The following is a 21,005-nucleotide window of genomic DNA, read 5'->3' as shown; positions in this document are numbered from 1 at the left end:
GGCCGTAAAAGAAGCAGCATATTTACCTGAAGGGGCCATCAAAAGAAATTCCGGGAAAGACGAAAAAGTACCTCTTATGGCAGCAGAAAGAAAAACGGGTGGGGGTGAAGAAAGAGGATAATAGAACTACAAGGAGAGTTACCAAAAGAGGAAAATTATCTTTGGATAAGGAGAGGGTGCTCACTGTCTCCTACCAACCTTATTTGGTGACAGAATGTCACTGTTGGAAGCCGGTGTAGGAGCTCCTGATCTCCGTGGGCTGCAGGAGCAGCTCACCCACTCCACCCGTCCATCGAATCCTCCAAGGTAAGCCTGTGGCCTTAATCTGCAGCAGGTGGAGCGGAGTCGCTACGTGCTACATTCCACCTTCCCGCCACTCTCCTATTCTACCAGCTATTTGAAAATAACTACGAGTTAGCACAATGAGGCGGTTCTCCACAAGTTGGGCATTTTTTATTGCAGCCGCGCACAAGCAAACCGCAAGGTTTGCACTTCCAAAGATGGCCGACGTCATTTGAATTCGGCACCTCAGGAGCAGTAAATGCTCTCTGCCATTCAATTGGACAGATACCTTTTTTAATAAATCATGGGGCATCTGTAGGCGTTAGCCGGCCCCCAACAAAAAGGCACCCAAATAAGGCACCTGTCCTGAGCCTGTCCAGAGACGCCAGACGCCAATGCCAGGAATCCCTGCCCAACGCTGTCCCACTCTCTCTTGCCATAGCACTACTACTGCCAATCCTGCTCCCTAAAAGAACTCCTGTGCCATCTATCAAATCAGTGGCGCATTACTGTAGTTGATTCCCGCACCTCACCGGTAAGCTTCGCCACGCAAACCATACTCGCAAAAACTTTGCTAGTGACTATCCCTTGTTATTCCCCCCGCAGCAGGGTACTAGCGGGTCTTCCTAAGTGATATGCCTGTAGAACGTTACTAGTGTCTGTATAGTGTCCCGGCTTGACCATATGCCATCCTTAAATCGAAATACCATTTGCACCTACTGAATGTACTGTTCATTATGATTGTCATGTAATATTTACACTGTAATACTACTTGAATTAGCGAATGTATAGCCTATTAGGATTGTTACGACATTGATATGTTAAAGGCTTAGGATACTTGCATAGTAGAATGCTTAAAAACATAATCCTTACTAGACCAATAACTGCAACGCAGTCTTCCCACTGCTCTGCACTTTGTTGATTCACGATTGTCCTAACTATCGACTGGAGTCACAAAATCAGCCTTCTCTGACAACGCAGACGACTGCATTAGTCATTGCTCGTATGTACTTGATTGTTAACGTTGGTGCCACCTCACCGTTACCATTTACCGTCCTTGCCATCATATGTAGCCCACAGAAAATGTATACCAGAGTCATCAAATCATCCTGCCTAGCGTCAACTGCTATGCTAGCCTCTGTCATCCTAACATACTCACTCCAATTCTTAGTCCTGCACACCAGCCCTAGCGCCAAACCTACTCAGCCCCTCCAGTCAGCCATGTCCACTCAACAGGATAGTAGCAGATCATGCTCCAATGGTGCCTTCATTTATCTAGGCACAGGCCTAGCACGCATACACTGCCCTAGACACCACCCACTCCCATGGCCCACACCTTTTCTTCCCAATACAGCAGCCTTCCCACCTACATCAAACAATAACACCTACAAATCTCAACTCACCTCACCCATGCAGAGCGCAACACTACAGTCCACCCTCTGTGTCCTCCATCCCATACTCCCCATACCTCCACACCTAAATCACCCCTAAAAGACGCTCTACTGAATGTGAGATCTGTAGGTGCACATGCCATTGCTGTGCATGACCTTATCCTAGAATTCCAACTAGACTTGCTAGTAATGACCGAAACCTGGCTCCACCCAGCCTCAGGTCCACTACTCACACTTGCCATCCCACCTGAATACGCCATTTTCAGATCTGACCGCCACAATGCCACCGGAGGAGGTGTTGCCATCATTGCTAAAACCGCCTTCTAGTTCAGAGAATGTAAAATGGCGACCTTAACAGGCTATGAACTCTTAGCCCTCAAACTAACCACTGACCACAAAACCACCATCAATTTCCTAATAGTATACAGACCACCCAGCTCCTCCAACAACCCAGACATAGAAATCCCATTACTCATCACCCCTCTCCTCAAACCCAAAACGAAACTCATTCTCCTAGGAGACATTAATCTGGGCTTCAATGATGTATGTGATCACAAAGCCACTGAGTTCCATAATGCGTTTCCAGAAATGCAATTCACTCAAATTGTCAAAGCTCCAACCCATATAAAAGGCAGAATGTTAGATTGGATCCTAACATTGAATACTACAGTCACCCTAGAAGACATCATAGAGATAGCTTGGACTGATCACTTTCTAATTCGATTTAATATAACTATGACTAACGCCCAAGACTCTCCCTCTCCCTCAACACCCCTGTCCTCATTTTGGTGAGAAACACATGCAAACTCACTCAAGAAAACCTGACCCCAATCCTGAACAAATTACTTAATGCACAGTCCACAGTTGATTCTAATCCCGACATCTCGCTGCTCTACCATACTTGCCTGAAAACTGCCATCGATGAAGTAGCCCCTTGCAGGTCTCAACTTACAAACGTAGCAACCCCTGGTTCAATGACGAACTTATTGAACTAAGAAGAAAAAAAAGAGCTCTGGAACACTTAACCAGAAAATCCCCCTTTAGTGAATCTAAAAAAGAACTCCAGTTAATGACCAAAACGTACAAACCCGCAGTGATCCCCCACAAAGCAAACTCCCTGAACCTACACATTACCAATGCTGCTTCTAATAGCAAAGAATTATTCTCAATCATCAGAGTACTCGAAACACCCAGGAGATGATGCATCGGGATGATGTTAAACCGTTTGCACCAATCAAATTTTACTAACTTATATATAGCACTAAGTTTATGAGGTATTCTAACCAGTAAGATGTCTGGGAAACATTGAGAATGCAAACATGCCATAATTACAAATGTTATAATGAGTTCCAACTATTGTATTCCATAGTATAAAGCTAATGTTCACAGTGTATTCAGATGTCCGCTCTCATCGATCAGATCGATCCACTCTTGCATTTGATTTGTGCTTACCCAGCTGTAATAAACAGTGTAGCTTCTTGCCCGGTGTGTGCACCTTTTTGAGTACAGGTTTTTATGGTGTGATTGGAGGAATCCACCTGCCAGCCGTTCCCCCACACCCCGCTGAGTACTGACACCTCAGTACTTAACATGGACTTAGCCATGTTGTGGCTGCTGACATGGACTGGAACACTTCCAACGTGGACCACCATCTTACAGGCACAGCCGATCTGCATGGAAAAAAGAGGTGGGGCTTAGTCCCTTTTTATGTATTCTGTCACTTGCAACCCCTCCCAAGTGGGTAAAACAAGGTAAGATTGGCTAGGGGAAGAAGACCAACGGAAGAAGCTGGGAGACAGGAAACAAGAAGGGGTGTGTTGGGGGCGTGGCCTGGAGCGCCAGCGATGTGGCTGCTCCACTGATGGCCTCTGTGGGATGCCCGCAGCCTTATTGATTTAAGGAGATGTTTCAGGGAACCAGACGAGGAAAGAATGCCTGTCGCGGCATTCGGAATACTCAGGCAGCATATGGGGAGACAAAGAGCCACCACCGCCTGCCCAAAATCCATAACGGGACCAGATAAATTGGCGAGGCTACCGCCAGAATGGCACAAAATGGCAGACGGACCTGATAGAGGAAGCCACAGCATCGGGTGGGGACTGGTGGCGAGAGGCATCAGCTTCGAACAACAGAGATGAGGGGCCCTAACCCCCTGGCCGCCTTCCAGCCCTCCTGAACTGACTCCTGAGGAGTGCTTCGGGTCATCTACCCGGCTACTCTCCCGGAATGTGTAAAGCTCCTGCTGCTTCGGCTCGAAGATGGGAGGCGTGCCCTCGCAAGGTCCTGGGAGACACAGTGAATCTCGCTGATCCCCGCCAGAGTTCCGCAGCGGGACCTGGCGGTCCAGCCTGACAGGAGGCACCGCAGTGGGGGTGCCGGCCGCCCCCCCGGGAGATGCAGCGGTTTGCCTCGCCTCCCCCCCTCCGCTTGGAGGAGGGGGGCCAACTCCTGGTGGCAGGTCCTCCTCAGCAGCCGATCACTAATCCGGGGCACGTCAATCTTCTGGAGCCCTGGGTGCTTCGCAAGGGGAACAGCGATTAGCAGGCCATGAAACTAATCCAACAAAGAACTCTGGGGTGCCCGCACTCCTAAGAACTGCCTGAAGTGGCGGGAGCTTCCTGGTGAGTGTGGACCCAGATTTCTTGTTCCACCTCCCCCCCACTCCGGACCACGCTTAAGCCTGCATCCACTTCCTGGAGTTCCCCGGCCCACATCAAAATCACTCCCCCCACCCCGATATGTACAACCATCCGCCTGTGCAAGATTTAGGCTGACCTGCTCCCTCTGGCAAGGACGCCTACAACTAAATTCCTTGTCCCAGAGGACCCACAGGGTAAGTTGGAGCATAAACCTATCGCCGCCATCTACAGCAGTGGCCTTCACCTGGGCCACCCCGGTGCGGCCTAAGAACCCTCGCAGAACTCAGGCTGGCCTGTTCCCTCTAGCAAGGACACCTGCAACTAGAAGTCTGGTCCTACAGGACCTCCAGGGCAATACGAAGCATAAGCTGTACGCCGCCATCTACAGCATCAGCCTCCATTTGGGCCACCCCGGTGCGGCCTAAGAACCCTCACTCCCCCTCATTGCAACTCATTTCCCGCACTTGCAGGGGGTGTAGCTCGCCCGCAGCTCTGTTGGAGGGCCCAGCCACCCGCACAGGACCCTAACTGGTACACCCCCTCCCCGCCCCCCATTCAACTCACAAACATAAGCCTTGACTGAGAAGATACTGCAAGCAGCATTGAATACATTTTGGACAATCCTCCTCGCACCGACCGTACCAGCGGACATTACTAAATTCTCTCCTCCAGCTGAGCCCCTCTGCTTCCGAATACATAAGCCCCCCCCCCCCCTCCATCGAATTGTGGAAGCAATGTCTAGGCAGTCAAACCCCACCAAGAATCCTGACATCACCACCATGGTGCTTTAGGAGGACAAAGGGTAAAAGCTCAAACCTCCTAAACTCACGCCCCAAAAAGTCTCTGGGGACAGATGATCTTCAGCTACCAAAGAGGATATCCAAGCCTTCATGTTGGACATTAAGGCAGAATTCAGTTTGTGCATGTCAGAGCTCACCTCAAAATTGGAACAGACTGACCAGAGGGTTAATGGAGGCTGAGCAGAGACTGGGGGAAGTGGAGGACCGATATCAAGAACACTCTATGGCCCTAGTGGAGGTCCTCAAATTCAAGCAAGAAGATCTCGAAAATAGGGCCCAACGCAACAACGTGCGGACACGCGGAATTCCATCCTCAGTTCCAGACAAAGACCTGGCGGAGTATGTGGGTGACTTCTTCCAGTCACTACTACCACAACTAGACAAACCACAGCTGATGCTGGACCGCACCCACAGGCTGCACCCCCGACAAGACCCCCCCCTTGACGTGATAACAAGGGTGCACTTCTACACCACTAAAGAAGTCATTTCAGCAATAGGCCGGTCCCGAAACAAACTAACCTTTCAAGGCTCCCCCTCCAAATATTTCAAGACCTCTCCCTCCTAACGCTGCAAAGGAGAAGAGCGCTCCGACCGCTGACACTCTTCCTCCACTCTTCCTCCAGGAACACCAAGTCTGATACCGATGGCTGTTCCCAACAGCCCTTTAATTCTCCTACAAGGGTACCTGCCGAAGGATCAGTCACCTCGAAGATGCAGAAATGATCCTGCACCCTGACTCACTCAGGGATCCAAAGAATCTGTCTCCGGAAGATGCGGGAAGCGGGACGGCCGACCCCCTGCCGAAACCAAGGAGGGCATCCTGGTCGAAAGTACAAAGGAGCCGGAACGTGAGGTGATCCGCTGCAGGGTTGGCGGACTCTGAGGGGCACTGGAACCCAAGGCAGCGAAGGTAACTTGCCAACGTTTAAGCGGCTTGACCCCGACCTTGAGGTGCTCACCCCCATCTCTCCTCAGAAGATCACATGCTAGCACTGAAACACGAAACTGCAGGTACATGCTGCAGGCTTCCCACGGCCCAGGTCCAACTCCAGGGTTTATGCCACCGAAGTTTCCTTGGAGTGGAACTCAGATCTGGCGATCTATTCCAGCCCAGTTGGCTGGGGGTACAAGTTTGTCCCAGTTGGCCAGAGGACAAGCCGGACCAGAAATGTCGGCCCCCCCAAACGGTTAAAGGTTTGGCCTTCCATTGGAGGCCGAGGATAAAATCCCAATCACAAGGTGACACCAAGCTAATAAGACCACCGACTGATGGCTGACTCATACCCATCTCAATCCCTCCACCCAGACCCCACAGAGACTTCGGATTCCACCCCGACTCATCGAATATTGAAGTTTGTCTCACTTCATGTCAGGGGGCTGAATTCCCCCGCCAAGCGCAAATCTATCTTGCAGAGAATGCAGGACGAAGAAGCCGCAGTGTCTTTTCTGCAAGAGACCCATCTTCTTCTAGTGGACTTCGTACAGCTTCACAACAGACACTTTCCGCTCCGATTCTTGGCCTGTGGCAGCACCAAAAAAGGGGGAACAGCGATCATTTTTGCAAGGGGATTGAACCTACAAATCCTGGAAACAAAACAATGCCCCGAGGGTCGCTAAATTGCGGTTAAATGCCTGCTGCTGGGACAATTGTACTTGTTCATCTCGGTGTACGCCCCCAACGAAGGACAAACTACCTTTTATGAGGCTCTGGCAATGCTCTCCCCCCCAGCCCTTTGTGGAGGGCCAAACCATCATCAGAGGGGACTTTAACAGGGTTCCTGACCCGGCTATAGATACATCGCACCCTCCCGCCCCCAAAGATTTCAAACTCGCTATCAGCCTCCTCCACCTCTTCAGAACCTTAGACGTGGTGGACTCATGGCAGGTGCTCCACCCTACCAAGACAGATTTTTCTTTTTATTCCTATGTACACAGGACTTTCTAGAGGATCGACCTCTTACTGGCACCTCTACAGATCTTGGACTATGTCTATGAGGCATCCATCGGATCTAGAATCCTATCTGACCACGCTTCTATAACTCTGGCCCTCCGGGCACATGACCCAGTCCGAAATCCACAACGCTGATGGAATCTGTATGACCCCAAGCTCAATGAGATGCCACTGGGAGACGCAATCGCCAAAACAATCCAGAAATTTTTCAAAGAAAACTTAAATGAAGAAACCTGCACAGCGAACACCTGGGACACCATGAAAGCGGTGGTGCAGGGGGAGCTGATTGCGCAAGGTGTGCATAACATAAGCACAAATGGCAAGCCCACCAATTGGGTTGGCATCCTTCGTGATTGTTAGCTCCCATAAAATGCTGTAGAAGAAATGCACCCATATAGAAAGCACTGACAAGGCATAAAATAAGCAGTGTTGCTAAGCAATTTGCTATGTAATTCTGTAGATTTAACATACCCTGAAAGAACCACAAACATTTAATTTAAAATGATCAACCAATTGAATCAAACAACCTCAGGATTTCTGTTTGTGTAGGGCCACCTGAATTTTGATACAAAACAGGACATATTAAAACTGACAATGGAAATGTGCACTGTCAACTAAAACAACAGAACAACTTAAGACATTCTGCAAATAAACAAAGATCCCATCCTTGTAATGAAACAGAGATCCATTAGCATCCTTGTTACTTTTATGGTTGAACACCGACTGAACACCGACTAGCAATGATGGGCAGGTGCCAAGAAGCTCATACGTTTTCAAGCAGCTGGAGAGATATGGTCTCATTTTGAATCGACTTCAATATTTTTAAAACTCTGAAGAATAAATTAATCTCAGAGTAATAGTGAATACATTCTTCCATTCTCTCAATTCAAGAATGGTTTTGCCTACTTTGGTAACTCTGTATATAACCAGTCGGAGATGGCCTCAAAAACACACCAACTCACAGATGAAGTACAAGGATTAAAAAAAGAACGTCAATGGGACTAGAGGCTATTCCTCTCGTTAACCTAGGGATGGACAGTCTCTCACCCAGGCTTCCTTTGACCCCAGACTGGTACTAGTGATCAGTAACCCATACTACCTGAAAGCTATCCAGCTAAAAGGGGTGACCTAAAGGCATAAAACTTATTGATCTAGAATTCCCCAGGGAACAATCTAGGTGAGCCCTAGCCAGGATCCCATTTAGATAGTGCCTTCCAAACACTCTGGGGGACTCACTGTATCTACCAGGTCCTTCAACTCCTTTACCCACTGTTCTATTCTCTTGATCCTGCTTCAATGCTCCCCTACCTTCTTTTCTGCCCTCTCTTCTTCCACCATCCCTCTCTTATCTTTTATCTGACCCTTGATACCTTTCTCCCTCTCTCGCCTACCTCCTACTCTCTATCCCGCCATTGTTCCACTCGATATGATCTTCCGCCACCCTCTGATGTATTGCCTATTTTTCCTTCTTCCCATACTACTACTGCTTCTGCCTCTCCACACAGATACTACCCCTCTTTCATTCACTCCCTACTCTCCTCACACACCTTACACGTACACTCACAACACAGTACCACTTTCTCTCACAGAGCCAATACCTCCCCATTGCTATAAACTGCCTCCAAGCACCTTTACACCATCCATTCATCCCCCTTTGGGTCTCTTGGTCTGTTCTCTCCTGATACTCTGACCTACACCTTCCTGTTTCCTGCTGTCCCTTATATCCTCCCCCTCCAGCTTCCATTGGTTCTCCCATTTTGGTTCCTGAGCCAATCATCCCTTGCCTTCCCCACAGGAGGTGTTACAGACATCAAAGAACAGAAGGGGGACTAAGCCCCACCCCTTTCTTTCATGCAGACCACTGCGGATCGCCAATGGGGACGGGCACTACAATGAAAGTTACAGTTTATGTGAGTCCAAGTCTGAGGCACTCCCCTCTGCTACATTCCCCCTTCTGGGTTGGACTGGCTCTGGTAGGCTCCCACACCAGACTGAGGGTTCTCCATTCCTTCTTGACAGGGTCATGTCAGACATAGTCCATATTTCAAAGTCCATATTTAAAAGCTTATGTATTGATGTTGATGGCACGCCCAGCATTGACTTCACAATTTAAATATATAGGATAGTATCAACTAGCCGCCAGTATGACTTGGGCACATCTGAAATCCCACACTAGATGATACATTCAGAAACCTTAACAGGCACTAGAATCACGGTTAAACAGTCTGAAGGTAGTACACAATTACGTTAAAATGACTTTGAAATTAAAGAAACATCTTATTTAGCAATTACCCAGCTTTGTTGGATCCATTTTAATGGGGCTTGGTTTGTGGGTTTCCTTATATCGCTCAAGGTCCTCCAACTCTTTTCTGGCAACTGAAAACAACAAGAAAGGAATATGTTCAATAGGAACTGAATAATAGCTCAGAAAGTAGTTGAAAGATGAGGATTTAAAAGTAATCATAATGAGTAATAAATGGGGGAACGACTTAAACATGTAAGGTAACAGAGGAAGTGCCAATTATGTAAATGTGTAAACATTATTGCAGGAAAGCATGAAGAAACTCGATAAAGTTAATTGAATGGAGTGTCTGGTGTGTCAATTCAACCTTTCTTAAGCTAAACCATTGGGATATCCTGGCATCAACAGACAGGAAACTGCTTTTCTGTCTTGCCACAAGCTTTCATCATGCTTGAGACACATGTGTGTACACATACCTATTTGATTATATTATAGCTCAGCCTCACTAGTTCCCACATTTTGTCACCAATGTATGTTAAATGTTTCTGATGAAGGCAGAGCTACTGGTGGGGGTGGGGGTACTGGAAAGCTCACCATAAAAGTACATTTATCCTAAAACGATTGTGTGTTATTCTATTTGAAACAATTGGGGCAGATTTCCAACAAAAGATTAAAAAAGGGGGTTGTAGAAAGGTGCACAAATACACTAGTAACCTCCAAGTGGGCCGACAATTTAACATGTAGGCTGATCAAGGGAGGATCAAAAGTCATGGTAACGCATTCAGTGACCGATCCTCGTTGCTTACTTCTAAACACTTGCAGTGAACAATGAAGTATATTCATGGGGGATTAGATGAACTGTGCCCTGCATAAAAAATATGTAATTTGAGAGGCCTTAATGCTAATAAAACCCAAAGGGAGCAGGCATGGACCATAAACTCAATCCCATTAAGGAGTTAGGACCTGTGATTTTTTTAACTGCAAATCAAAAGGGCACCTATTAATTTATTCCTGATGAAGGCAAACTACAAATACTCATCTAGGAAGAATGAAAAAGGGTGAATGCCCTCTTCAAGTGGCTATATGTTACCCTGCATAACCCAGCTTGAGGCTACCATGTGGATAGCAATATGTTCATGCAAATTACCTAGTTGACCATAAGTCAACACGCCAGGTGCCATGTAATTTAAGAATAGCAATTATGGAGGAATGCTTCCAGTGGGAAGATTACTTATCAAAGTGGTCTACTGTCAACACAGTTGTGGCCCATTAGATTTAGGATTCATAATTTGGCTAATGAAAAGCAGGGGTAAAATTTGAATGTTGATGGAGGAATGGTTGAAGCTGTCAGGTTTTTATAATTATTGAATTAGAAGGAAGTAGTACTTCGATGAAATATATTAACACACACTTGAGATACATATGCCAATGCACAACTGAGCCAACAAGCATGTGCCATATGTCAAACTGCTAAGCATGGTATAACACTACATGTCAGAGGGATTATTTGGGCTACTGGGGAGACCTCTTGGTTGTAATGGTTGCACTATTACTCATGACTCACTGTTTTCATTACGGGCTTGTGCATCACTGATGGAAGCTCAAACTGTCATCCCTACCTTCAAAGATATTTTCATAACATGGGTGAGGACCTAGACTGAAAACCGATAAGGGTCCACGATTCCCCGAAATTGATTTGACAGGATACATCAGATTTATCCATTAGAATGTCTTGCCAACGTATCACGGCAATAGGAAGGCTGCTCATTTCTTTGGCATGCACAGAAAGAGTACAAATAACAAAGCCCAATGAGGTTCAGGGGCATAGGTAAGATACAGGGAGATTATCAGACCTCGTCACACCAAACCACTGGCCAATTGACTTCTGAACTGATGTTAGGTTAGGGAAGGGAGTCTGAATGAGTGCTTTACAAGTGACATCGTGCCTCTTTTGGATCATGACCACAAAATGTGCATGACAAACAAACGAAAAACACGTACATAGGCAAGTGTGAGTGGATCAAGACCTCATCAATTATGGAAGGGGGCCTTATACGTGTGTGGTGTGGAAATTGGAACAAGTTCAACTCTGGCACCTGTGTGCTAGTATTACAGGAAAGAGGGAAAAAAAGTTCAGTTTGTTCGAGCACCACAGTCATATTTGATACCTCATTGTGATTAATCTCAAATTAATACAGTGCCCGAGAATCAGATTGTCATTCCTGCCTTTAATTGCCACTTACACATCAGTTGCCACCTTGCTGCATACTTCTATCAACTTCTGGACTCCCTGGGTGGCAGGTCGGGACTTTCTGCAGCATTTGGGATTGGGCAATCGTGTAATGGATATATGGTCCCCATATGTCTCTAGGGTTAGTGTGGTTGTATAGTAGTCCATATTCTATCTCCATGTCATTGCAATACAAGGCGTCAGCACGCCACTGATCTACTCTCCTAGATTGGGTTCCACCCCACACCATCGCAACCCGCCTTTTGGCCAAGACCAGAAGCAACCCGATTAGTTTCCTCATACCTCTGGGGATAGGTTTGGTGTAGCCCAAAAGCACAGTTATCGGGTTCGGGTCCAATCTTTCTCCTACTATTTCACTAAGTGCCACAAAGACCCCCTCCCAGAAGGAGAAAAAAAAATTATAATAATAATAAAATCACTGGGTATCCCAATGCAGAGTGCAACGAATCAGCTGTTGTACTGCTGCATTTTACACAACTCTGCTGGGTTTCTGGGAAGAACCTGTGTAGTAAGGCTGGTGTGTAATAGAATTGGTGTAAGTATTTAAAGTGCATCAATTTAAATCTGGCAAGGAGTGCCACTTTCCTCGTTTCTGCACAACAGTAACTCGTTGTCGCCTCCAGTATTTCACATCCAAGTGAGGTTTCCCATTTTTCTCAGGAGGAGTTGCTTGCTTTCAATTTAGTTTTAAGGCACATACCGTGCATGACGGAGACCACCCTGTTATTGTGGCCTCCATGAAGCATTTTGTCAACTATTGGAGCCATGTCAGGTTCTCCAGGGAAAGTCAAAAAAATCTGTCTCAGAGTTCCTCAACCTGAAGTATAAAAACATATCCAAGGATGCAAGTTCCCCTTTACTCTGCATTTCTCCTAGCGTTATTGTCATGAACTTCAGATCACGCCCCTTTTGGACCTCCTGGTCCTTGTCTCAACAGGGCTTACATTCCGGTCTACTTCCAACATGGCCGTCCAGAGCTGAAGCCCTTGCTCGCTCCATGCACTGAACGCGGCGTGATTTATTTATAGACCACGCCTTCTGCGGCTCCTCGCGTCTCAATGCTATTGCAGAGTAGCCTCAGACGTCTGTTCGTAGCTCGCGGTATTGTTTCCTTTGTCCCAGTGCTATTACCCGCTCCTGACCCTTCCCCCTTCCTGATTCCGAGCATTACTAGCTTTTCCAAGACTCCCGGATTCCTGGACTCCGCCTTCCTGGAACCAGACGAGACTCGAGCAGCACTGTTCAAGACCAGGAGCGTTCGCAAGAAGGCAGCGATCGAAGACACCGGCAAGCACTGGACCCAGGTGAGAAGGGGGAACTCCTTGACAGTTTGAGACGCGACCCGATCGAACCTAAAAACTAGATGGAAGCCGCCGTGCAGGACTTAATGCGACACATGCAAGAATTATCAACCGAGGTCTAAAATCTTAAGGCGGAAAACGCCACGCTCAAACAATTGGTCTTATCCCAGGATTCTGCTACAAAGGAGAGTGCCCTGTTGGGCGGTATTGTTGACAAGTATGATGGTTCGGCAAAAACACTTCGCGGATTCCTGGATTCATGCCTGGTCCACTTTACCTTTAAGCCCTATTATTTCTCGACTCCTAGGGCTAAGGTGGGTTTCATCATATCCCACCTTTCCGGCAACGCCTTAACTTGGGCAACACCCCTTGTTAACTCCGGCGATGCCCTCCTAGATGGTTTAGGTCGATTATGGTCAAATATACCATAAAGTATAGTGAGCGGGGGCTGCGGGGGACACCCCTGCAGCCGTCCGTGGTAAAAAAAAAAAAGAAAATGAAACGGGATCTGCGGGGGTGTCCCCCGCTTTGCCCCGCTCAGTATACTTTATGGTATAGTGAGCGGGGGCTGTGGGTGACACCCCTGCAGCCGTCCGTGGTAAAAAAAAAAAAAGAAAATGAAACGGGATCTGCGGGGGTGTCCCCCGCTTTGCCCCGGTCACTATACTGTATGGTATAGTGAGCAGGGACTGCGGGGGACACCCCCGCAGCCTTCCGTGTTAATAAAAAAAAAAAAGGACCCTGCAGCGCTGATTCCCTTTCACAGAAGTGAACGGAAACTGGCGGTGCAGGAACCCAGCGTGGAGACAAGGTAAGTGGGGTTTGTCTATGTTGGGTGGGTGTGTGTGTGTGTGTGTGTGAAAACAAAGTGTTCGAACCTTTGGTCATTCGAACACTTTGTTTTCGGTCATTTCATTTTCGATAATTTGACATTCGGTCAAATCACTTGGATTTCTCCTAGATGACTACGATGGGTTCATACAGGCACTTAAAGGCATGTTTGACCATCCAGAGCAGGTCTATACTGCCCAAGAACGCTTGCTGAACTTTCAACAGGGCTCCCAAGATATGCTCAGTTATGTGACCAGATTTAAACAATTGGTTAAGGAAGCAGACTGGTCCTCTGAGGCTAGTTTTACCCTGTTCAGGAGAGGCCTGAACGATGAGATCAAGGATGAACTGGCCACGGTGGCTCGACCAAATTCATTCCAAGCACTAATGGACCTGGCCTTGCAAATAGACTTTCGCATCCAGGAAAGGAAGGCTGAAAAGAAGATATCCAAGGGAAACCCACCCAAGACGTCCTTTGAGAGCACAGCCAGAATGGACGCAAACCCAAGCCCAGCTCCAGAACCTGAACCCATGCAAATTGGAGCCTTTCGTGGACCCATATCACCTCAAGAAAGATTGAGAAGGATCCATACGGGTTTGTGTATGTATTGTGCTTCAGACAAACATTTGGTCAGGGAATGTCCTCTGGCACCTCCTCGGCGTTCGGGAAACACCAGCTCCCGATCTTAAATGGAGCAGAGATTCGGGAGAGAGATGTTTGCTCCACATCAATTCCATCTTTGAACTCTCCTGGACAAAGCAGACTGGTCGTTCTCCAGGCATTTCTTTCACCCTCGAAGAGTAATATCTGCCCCATTCTGGCCTTGGTTGACTGTGGAGCTATGGGAACCTTCATAGATCAGGAATGGGTTGTCAGTCATCAAATCCCATATAAGGCACGAAGCACCATGCAGCCTGTGGAAGCCATCGATGGAAGACCCCTCAGTTCAGGGCCCATAAGCCTACAGACCAAGGAAATCCAGCTCTCAATAAACCACCATCAAGAGCTAATCAGATTCGATATCATTAAGTCCGCACACTACCCCATGGTATTGGGTATGCCCTGGTTACAAAAACACAACCCGTATATAAACTGGACAGCAGGATCACTATTCCTAGGCTCAGAGTTTTGTATGTCTCATTGTCTATCCCTGGAACTTCCTTTAACACCCCCTCAGGAACCACCTAAGGAGCAAGAAACTCCACTCATGGTTTCCAATATAATACAGGTTCCGGAGGCCTACCAAGGATTCGCCGATGTCTTTTCCACTGCCATAGTCCAGGCTTTACCTCCACACAGACCCGAAGACTGCGCAATTGAAACGGAAACCTCGGCAGTGATCCCTTTCGGTAGGATGTTCATCCTTTTCGAACCTGAGAAAAAGGCCCTCAAAGAATATCTGGATACAAACCTTGAAAACGGTACCATAAGACCTTCAAAGTCACCAGCAAGCGCATCATTGTTCTTTGTTCCTAAGAAAGACACCCAGGAACTTAGACCTTGCCTCGATTATTGTGGCCTAAATCAATGCACTCTTAAGGACCGATACCCACTACCCTTGATATCGGATATCCTGAAAGCAGTGAGAGATGCAGTAATATTCACCAAATTGGATCTCAGGGGTGCCTACCATTTGATCCGTATCCGGGAAGGAGATGAGTGGAAGACCGCCTTTAGAACACCCATGGACACTACGAGTACCTGGTCATGCCCTTTGGACTAGCCAATGCCCCAGCAGTATTCCAACGTTTTATGGATAGGGTGTTCTCTGAGATGTTGTTTCTCTTCGTCATTGTCTATCAGGACGACATATTGATTTTTTCCAAGGACCCTCTGAAGCATGAAGGACATGTTAAGGTAGTTCTACAAAGACTCCGGTAACATCACCTCTTAGCCAAGCCTGAAAAATGTTTGTTTCACGTTACCTCTGTGCACTATCTGAGATTTATCCTTAGTCCAGAGGGGATTGGCATGGACCCTTCAAAAGTAAAGGCCATTCTCGTATGGCCTACTCCCACGTCCGTGAAACAAATCCAATCATTCCTAGGACTAGCCAATTTCTACCGAAAGTTCATAGCCACCTTTTCCGAGATTGTACAACCTATAGTGGCTCTGCTAATGAAGGATACCCCATTTGTCTGGTCAACATTACAAGAAACTGCATTCCAGCGTTTGAAGACCGAGATTACACAAGCTCCCATTTTGGCTCAACCCGATACAAATCGACCCTTTTTAGTGGAAACGGATGCCTCTAATTACGCTATAGGAGCAGTGTTGAAGCAGAAAATGGAGGACGATTTGGAACACCCCGTTGCTTATCTTTCAAGAACCTTAACTCCGAGTGAAATACACTACCCCGTCCTGGAAAAGGAACTGTTAGCCATTCGCCAAGCCTTCACTGAATGGCGACACCTACTTCTGGGAGCCAGACATCCTGTACAAGTCCGTACTGATCATCGAAACCTTCAGATTCTACAGTCACTGGACTGCAGGGACAGTCGTCAGGCACATTGGGCCTACTTTTTTGCCCAGTATCAGTTCCACATTACTCATGTCCCTGGATCACAGAACCTGATCGCTGACGCCTTGTCTCGCCGTCCTGACTACGTGACCACTGAAGATAAGGCATTTCCTAAAATGTTTTCTCCGACGATCTTCGTAGCCCAAGCAGTTGATCTCCTGGAAGAAGTCCGATCGCAAACCCAATCCTCGGAAATGTGAAAGGACATCTCAACAAGAAACCACTGGAAATTAAGAGCCAAGGAAGTCTACTTATTCAAGGACAATGTACTACTCATTCCTACACGGAAGTTCCAGCAGAAAATAATAAACCTTTGTCATGACACACTCCATTCCGGGCACCCAGGTATCACCAACACCCTCCGTCTTATACAGAGACAGTTCTGGTGGCCTAAAATGAAGTCTGACGTACAGCAATACATCCAGGCTTGTATGACCTGTGCCCAAAATAAACATGATAACAAAAGACCGGCGGGTCTTCTTCTGCAGCCCACTCTACCCTCTAAACCATGGGAAATCATCGCTACAGACTTCATTGTGGAGTTACCACCTTCCCGAGGATATACTACCATCATGGCCACCATAGATTTATTTACCCTTATGGCCCATTTTACGCCACTGATGAAACTACCCTCCTCTTCAGAGCTAGCTGGAATATTTCTGGAACACATATTCCGACTACATGGGCGTCCTTTCAAGATCATATCTGACCGGGGTCCCCAATACATTTCACAATTCTGGAAACACCTCTGTCGAGTTCTAGGAATCCAACGTGCCCTCTCTTCAGGATATCACCCCCAAACCAACGGAGCCACAGAACGTGCAAACCAGACCCTGGAACAATATCTCCGATGTTTTGAAACCAAGGTCCAGGATGACTGGTCTCTCCTGATACCCGTTGCGGAATTCCTTTACAACAACTCCGAACACTCAGCGCTACAGACCAGCCCCTTTTATTGTAGTCAGGGGTTCCATCCATCGGTTTTACCCTGGGTTCTTCCTTACCCTACAACATTACCTACTGTTGACTCCTGGATCGAAACTCTTATCAACATTCACCGGGAGGCTAAAGAACACTTGGAAAAAGCCAGATTACAGACCAAGAGGTATGCAGACTCCAAGAGAAAACCAGGTCCTTTCTATACGGTCGGTGACCGAGTGTGGTTTTCATCAAAACTACTTCCCCGACACTTGCGACCAAACAAGCTGGCTCCCCGCTACTATGGTCCATTTCCCATCAAGGAGATTATCAATCCTGTCTCATATCGAATCAAGCTACCCGACTCCTGGAAAATAATTCATCCAGTTTTTCACACATCCCTATTGAAGCCCTACATCCAATCATCTCGAAAATCCAGTAGACCTCCTCCTCTACTGGTTGACAACCAACTGGAATATGAGGTGTCCCGGATTTGTGACTCCAGGTATAAGCGGGGCCATCTTCAATACCTAGTGGAGTGGAAAGGATATCCTCCTAGCGAAAGGACCTGGGAACCTGTTTCAAATATCAAGGCTCCTCGGTTGCTCAGAAGATTTCACCTAATACACCCGGGCAAACCTGGAGGAAAAGGCCTTCGGAGGAGGCATGCTGTCATGAACTTCAGATCACGCCCCTTTTGAACCTCCTGGTCCTTGTCTCAACGGGGCTTGCATTCCGTACTACTTCCAATATGGCCTTCCAGAGCTGAAGCCCTTGCTCGCTCCATGCGCTGAACGCAGCGTGATCTATTTATAGACAACGTCTTACGCGCTTCCGCGCGTCTCAATGCTATTGCAGAGTAGCCTCAGACGTGTGTTCGTAGCTCACGGTATTGTTTCCTTTGTCCCAGTACTATTACCCGCTCCTGACCCTTCCCCCTTCCTGATTCCGAGCATTACTACCTTTTCCAAGACTCGCGGATTCCTAGACTCCGCGTTCCCGGAACTAAACGCAACCTGGAACCAGACGAGACTCGAGCAGCACTGTTTAAGACCAGGAGCATTCGCAAGAAGGCAGCGTTCGAAGACACCGGCAAGCACCGGACCCAGGTGAGAAGGGGGAAACTCCTTGACAGTTATGAATTGACCATTCGGGAAGAAATCATGAAAGCAAGTTACTTTCACTCTCTTCATAAAAGCAACATCGTTTTTTTTACTGGTTAGCGGGATTCCCAGTATGTAAATGACCGGCAGGTCTGGAGAATAGTTGAAGTCTCCTTTAGATTTGTGCTCAATTCGGGTCCACACTCTGCAGGTCAATTCCACCATATTTTTTGCCTTGGAGGTCCTATCGGGTGCCATCAGAATAATTGACTGCAAAAGTAATGGCATTGCCAGTGCTCTCTCCACCTCTGCATGTCTTCTGTCTACCTTGTCCCCAAACCAATAGAGGAGGAACCCTGCTTGAGCCACGTCATAGTAGGTTTCAAAATCAGGCAGTGCCAGAGCCCCCTCATTCAATGGTGCAATTGATTTTTCCCACAATGTTCTGGCCTGCTTCCTCGACAAATGAATCTCAGTATCATAGACCTCATATCCCGAAAATATTCTCCGGGTAGTGCCAGTGGAACATTGAGGAACACATACAGAAAGCAGGGTAGAAGCACCATTTTATCTAAGGGGATTCTCCCGTATAGATTAAGAGGTAAATCCTTTCACCTTTCCACCACTGTTTTTGCTTGTTCCATTACTCTTTGGTAGTTGCACTTATATAAAGACATTTGGGGTTCGAGCAATATTAGCCCCAGATGCCGGGTATAGACCCCATGTCACTGGAAGACCCATCTATCTACATAATGTTCGCCACTGTCTGTTAATGGAAAAAGAACATATTTCGTGGCGTCAATTCTAACCCTGGAGAAGTCCCCAAATTACAGCATGTCACGCATAATTGGATCGAGATTTTGTTTTGGGTCGGTGACAAAGAGTACCAGGTCATCTGCATAGTTTGAGACTACCACACACTTTTACAGCAAGTCTTGGAGAAAACAGCGGGGTGCTCTAAGGCAGCCTTGGCATGGCTTACATCTTTTCTCTCAGACCGTGTAGGCAGAATTCATTGGGAAGAGAAGTTCTCCACTTCCTCTCCTATAAGTGCAGGTGTACCGCAGGGAGCCAGCATCTCTCCTCTCCTCTTCAATCTTTTCATGAACTATCTATGTGTATTGTTAGAATCCATCAGTGTTCACTTTACCAACTACGCCGATGATACACAGCTGGTGATAGAATCAGAAGGAGACTATCAAATAGACAAGGAAAAGATTACAACCATATACAGCCTGATAGACAGATGGATGGAAGACAACTGGATGTGTTTGAATAGTAAAAAAAACGAACTTATGATTTTCGGGTCCAGTCAAGCAAGGGGAAAACTTGGTAAAGAGTTTGAAGAATTCACTATCAAAGACTCAAGTATCAAGGCGGTCGCCCATGTGAAAACACTTGGGATGATGCTGGAGGCGTCCCTGGGATCTGAATCCCAAACCAATTATCTCCATAAAAATAACGCATATTATATCAGGCTACCGAGAGCCATACGCCCTTTACTAACAGAAGAAAACACGGCCACAAATGCCAGGGCCATTATACCGGCTCATCTTGACTACGGCAACTCATTGCTCCTGGGAGCATCCAAGAAGTGCATAAACAAATGCCAGATAATGGAGAATAACGCAGTCCAGATCATAAAAAAGCTCAATAGAAGAAGCCATGTGACAGAGGCCAGACGATCCCTCCATTGGCTCCAATCCAAAAGAGGGCCCCAAACAGAAAAAGGGTAAGCCACAAGGGAAACCGAATCAGGCTAGTGAAACCTCTGGTGCTAAACCAGAGGGAGGTCAGCAGAAGCCCCCATTTGTCAAAACATTTGGAAAATGTTATGCGTGTGGGTCTACCGACCATGTGAAAGGGGATCCCAGATGCAAGGGTAAACCTTCAGGGATCCACACGGTCTCCTTAGCCTTTTCCCCAGAGGGAGAAGTACAAATTGCAAGTGGAAACTTTGAATTGCTGGCTGAAGACCCCATTGGAGTCTATGCCAGTTTTTCTTTAGTGTCCCTGGGTCTGTGTGAACAGCAGAATTGAGATGTCTATAGTTCAATTCCAGATAACAAAAAAGAATATTACAAGGATGGTGTACTTGTAAATGGTCAGGAGACCCCTGCCACTAGAGACCCTGAGGCCAGCATTACAGGGGTGGATGAATCTTTTTTCAAACCTGAGGCGGTTGCTAAGGCACCCAAAGACCTTACTAAACTTGCTGGAGGCCCTGTTCAAATGCTTCCAAGATTACCAGCTCTCATCCAGTGCAACAACATGACTATCAAGATACCTGTTAGTGTGCAGAGTGAGATGCCTGGGAGAGTCCTGTTGGGGAAAGACTTAAAAACTCTTGGAGATGTATCAAGCACCCCCAGCCCTCCCAGCAAAAAAAGGTAACCAGAACAAACAAGGTAGGCCAGAGAGAGGACCTTAACTGACTCTCCAGTGGATGTTACAGAAGAATCTATAACACCCAGCCCACAGAAACTAACAACTGCTATTTCTAAGATGAAAGAGCCAAAAGGGAAACCCAAGGTCTCAAAGAAAAAGCCAGAAAACACCCCTGTACTTCCAATAAGGACATCCCCGAGAGGACCGTTCAAAGTCACACCTGTGACTGCTCCACCAGCTGAGGCTGAGTGTGAGGAACAACCAGGAAAGGTTAAATCAGCTGCTGAAGATTCAGAGCTGGAAGAAGACCTTCACCCTGTTAGAGATCTGGATCCTAAAGACCATACTGAGCTGCAGTCTTTACTGGCAGAAGGTGGCCCCTCTAG

At 47.2% G+C, this 21,005-nt stretch overlaps 1 protein-coding gene across 1 annotated transcript in view; it reads right to left on the bottom strand.

Annotated features, from left to right (window-relative positions):
* Positions 1-21,005, bottom strand: part of EPSTI1 (epithelial stromal interaction 1) — a 636,716-nt gene that overhangs the window by 525,772 nt on the left and 89,939 nt on the right. The window contains exon 3 of the mRNA XM_069639242.1: positions 9,356-9,439. Coding sequence (XP_069495343.1) covers positions 9,356-9,439 — 84 coding nt within the window. The remainder of the gene's footprint in view (positions 1-9,355; positions 9,440-21,005) is intronic.

The sequence above is a fragment of the Ambystoma mexicanum genome, chromosome 7q (genome assembly GCF_040938575.1).
Source record: "Ambystoma mexicanum isolate Mex_15411 chromosome 7q, UKY_AmexF1_1, whole genome shotgun sequence".
Taxonomy (NCBI): Eukaryota; Metazoa; Chordata; class Amphibia; order Caudata; family Ambystomatidae; genus Ambystoma; species Ambystoma mexicanum.
This window is presented reverse-complemented; position numbering and strand designations above follow the sequence as displayed.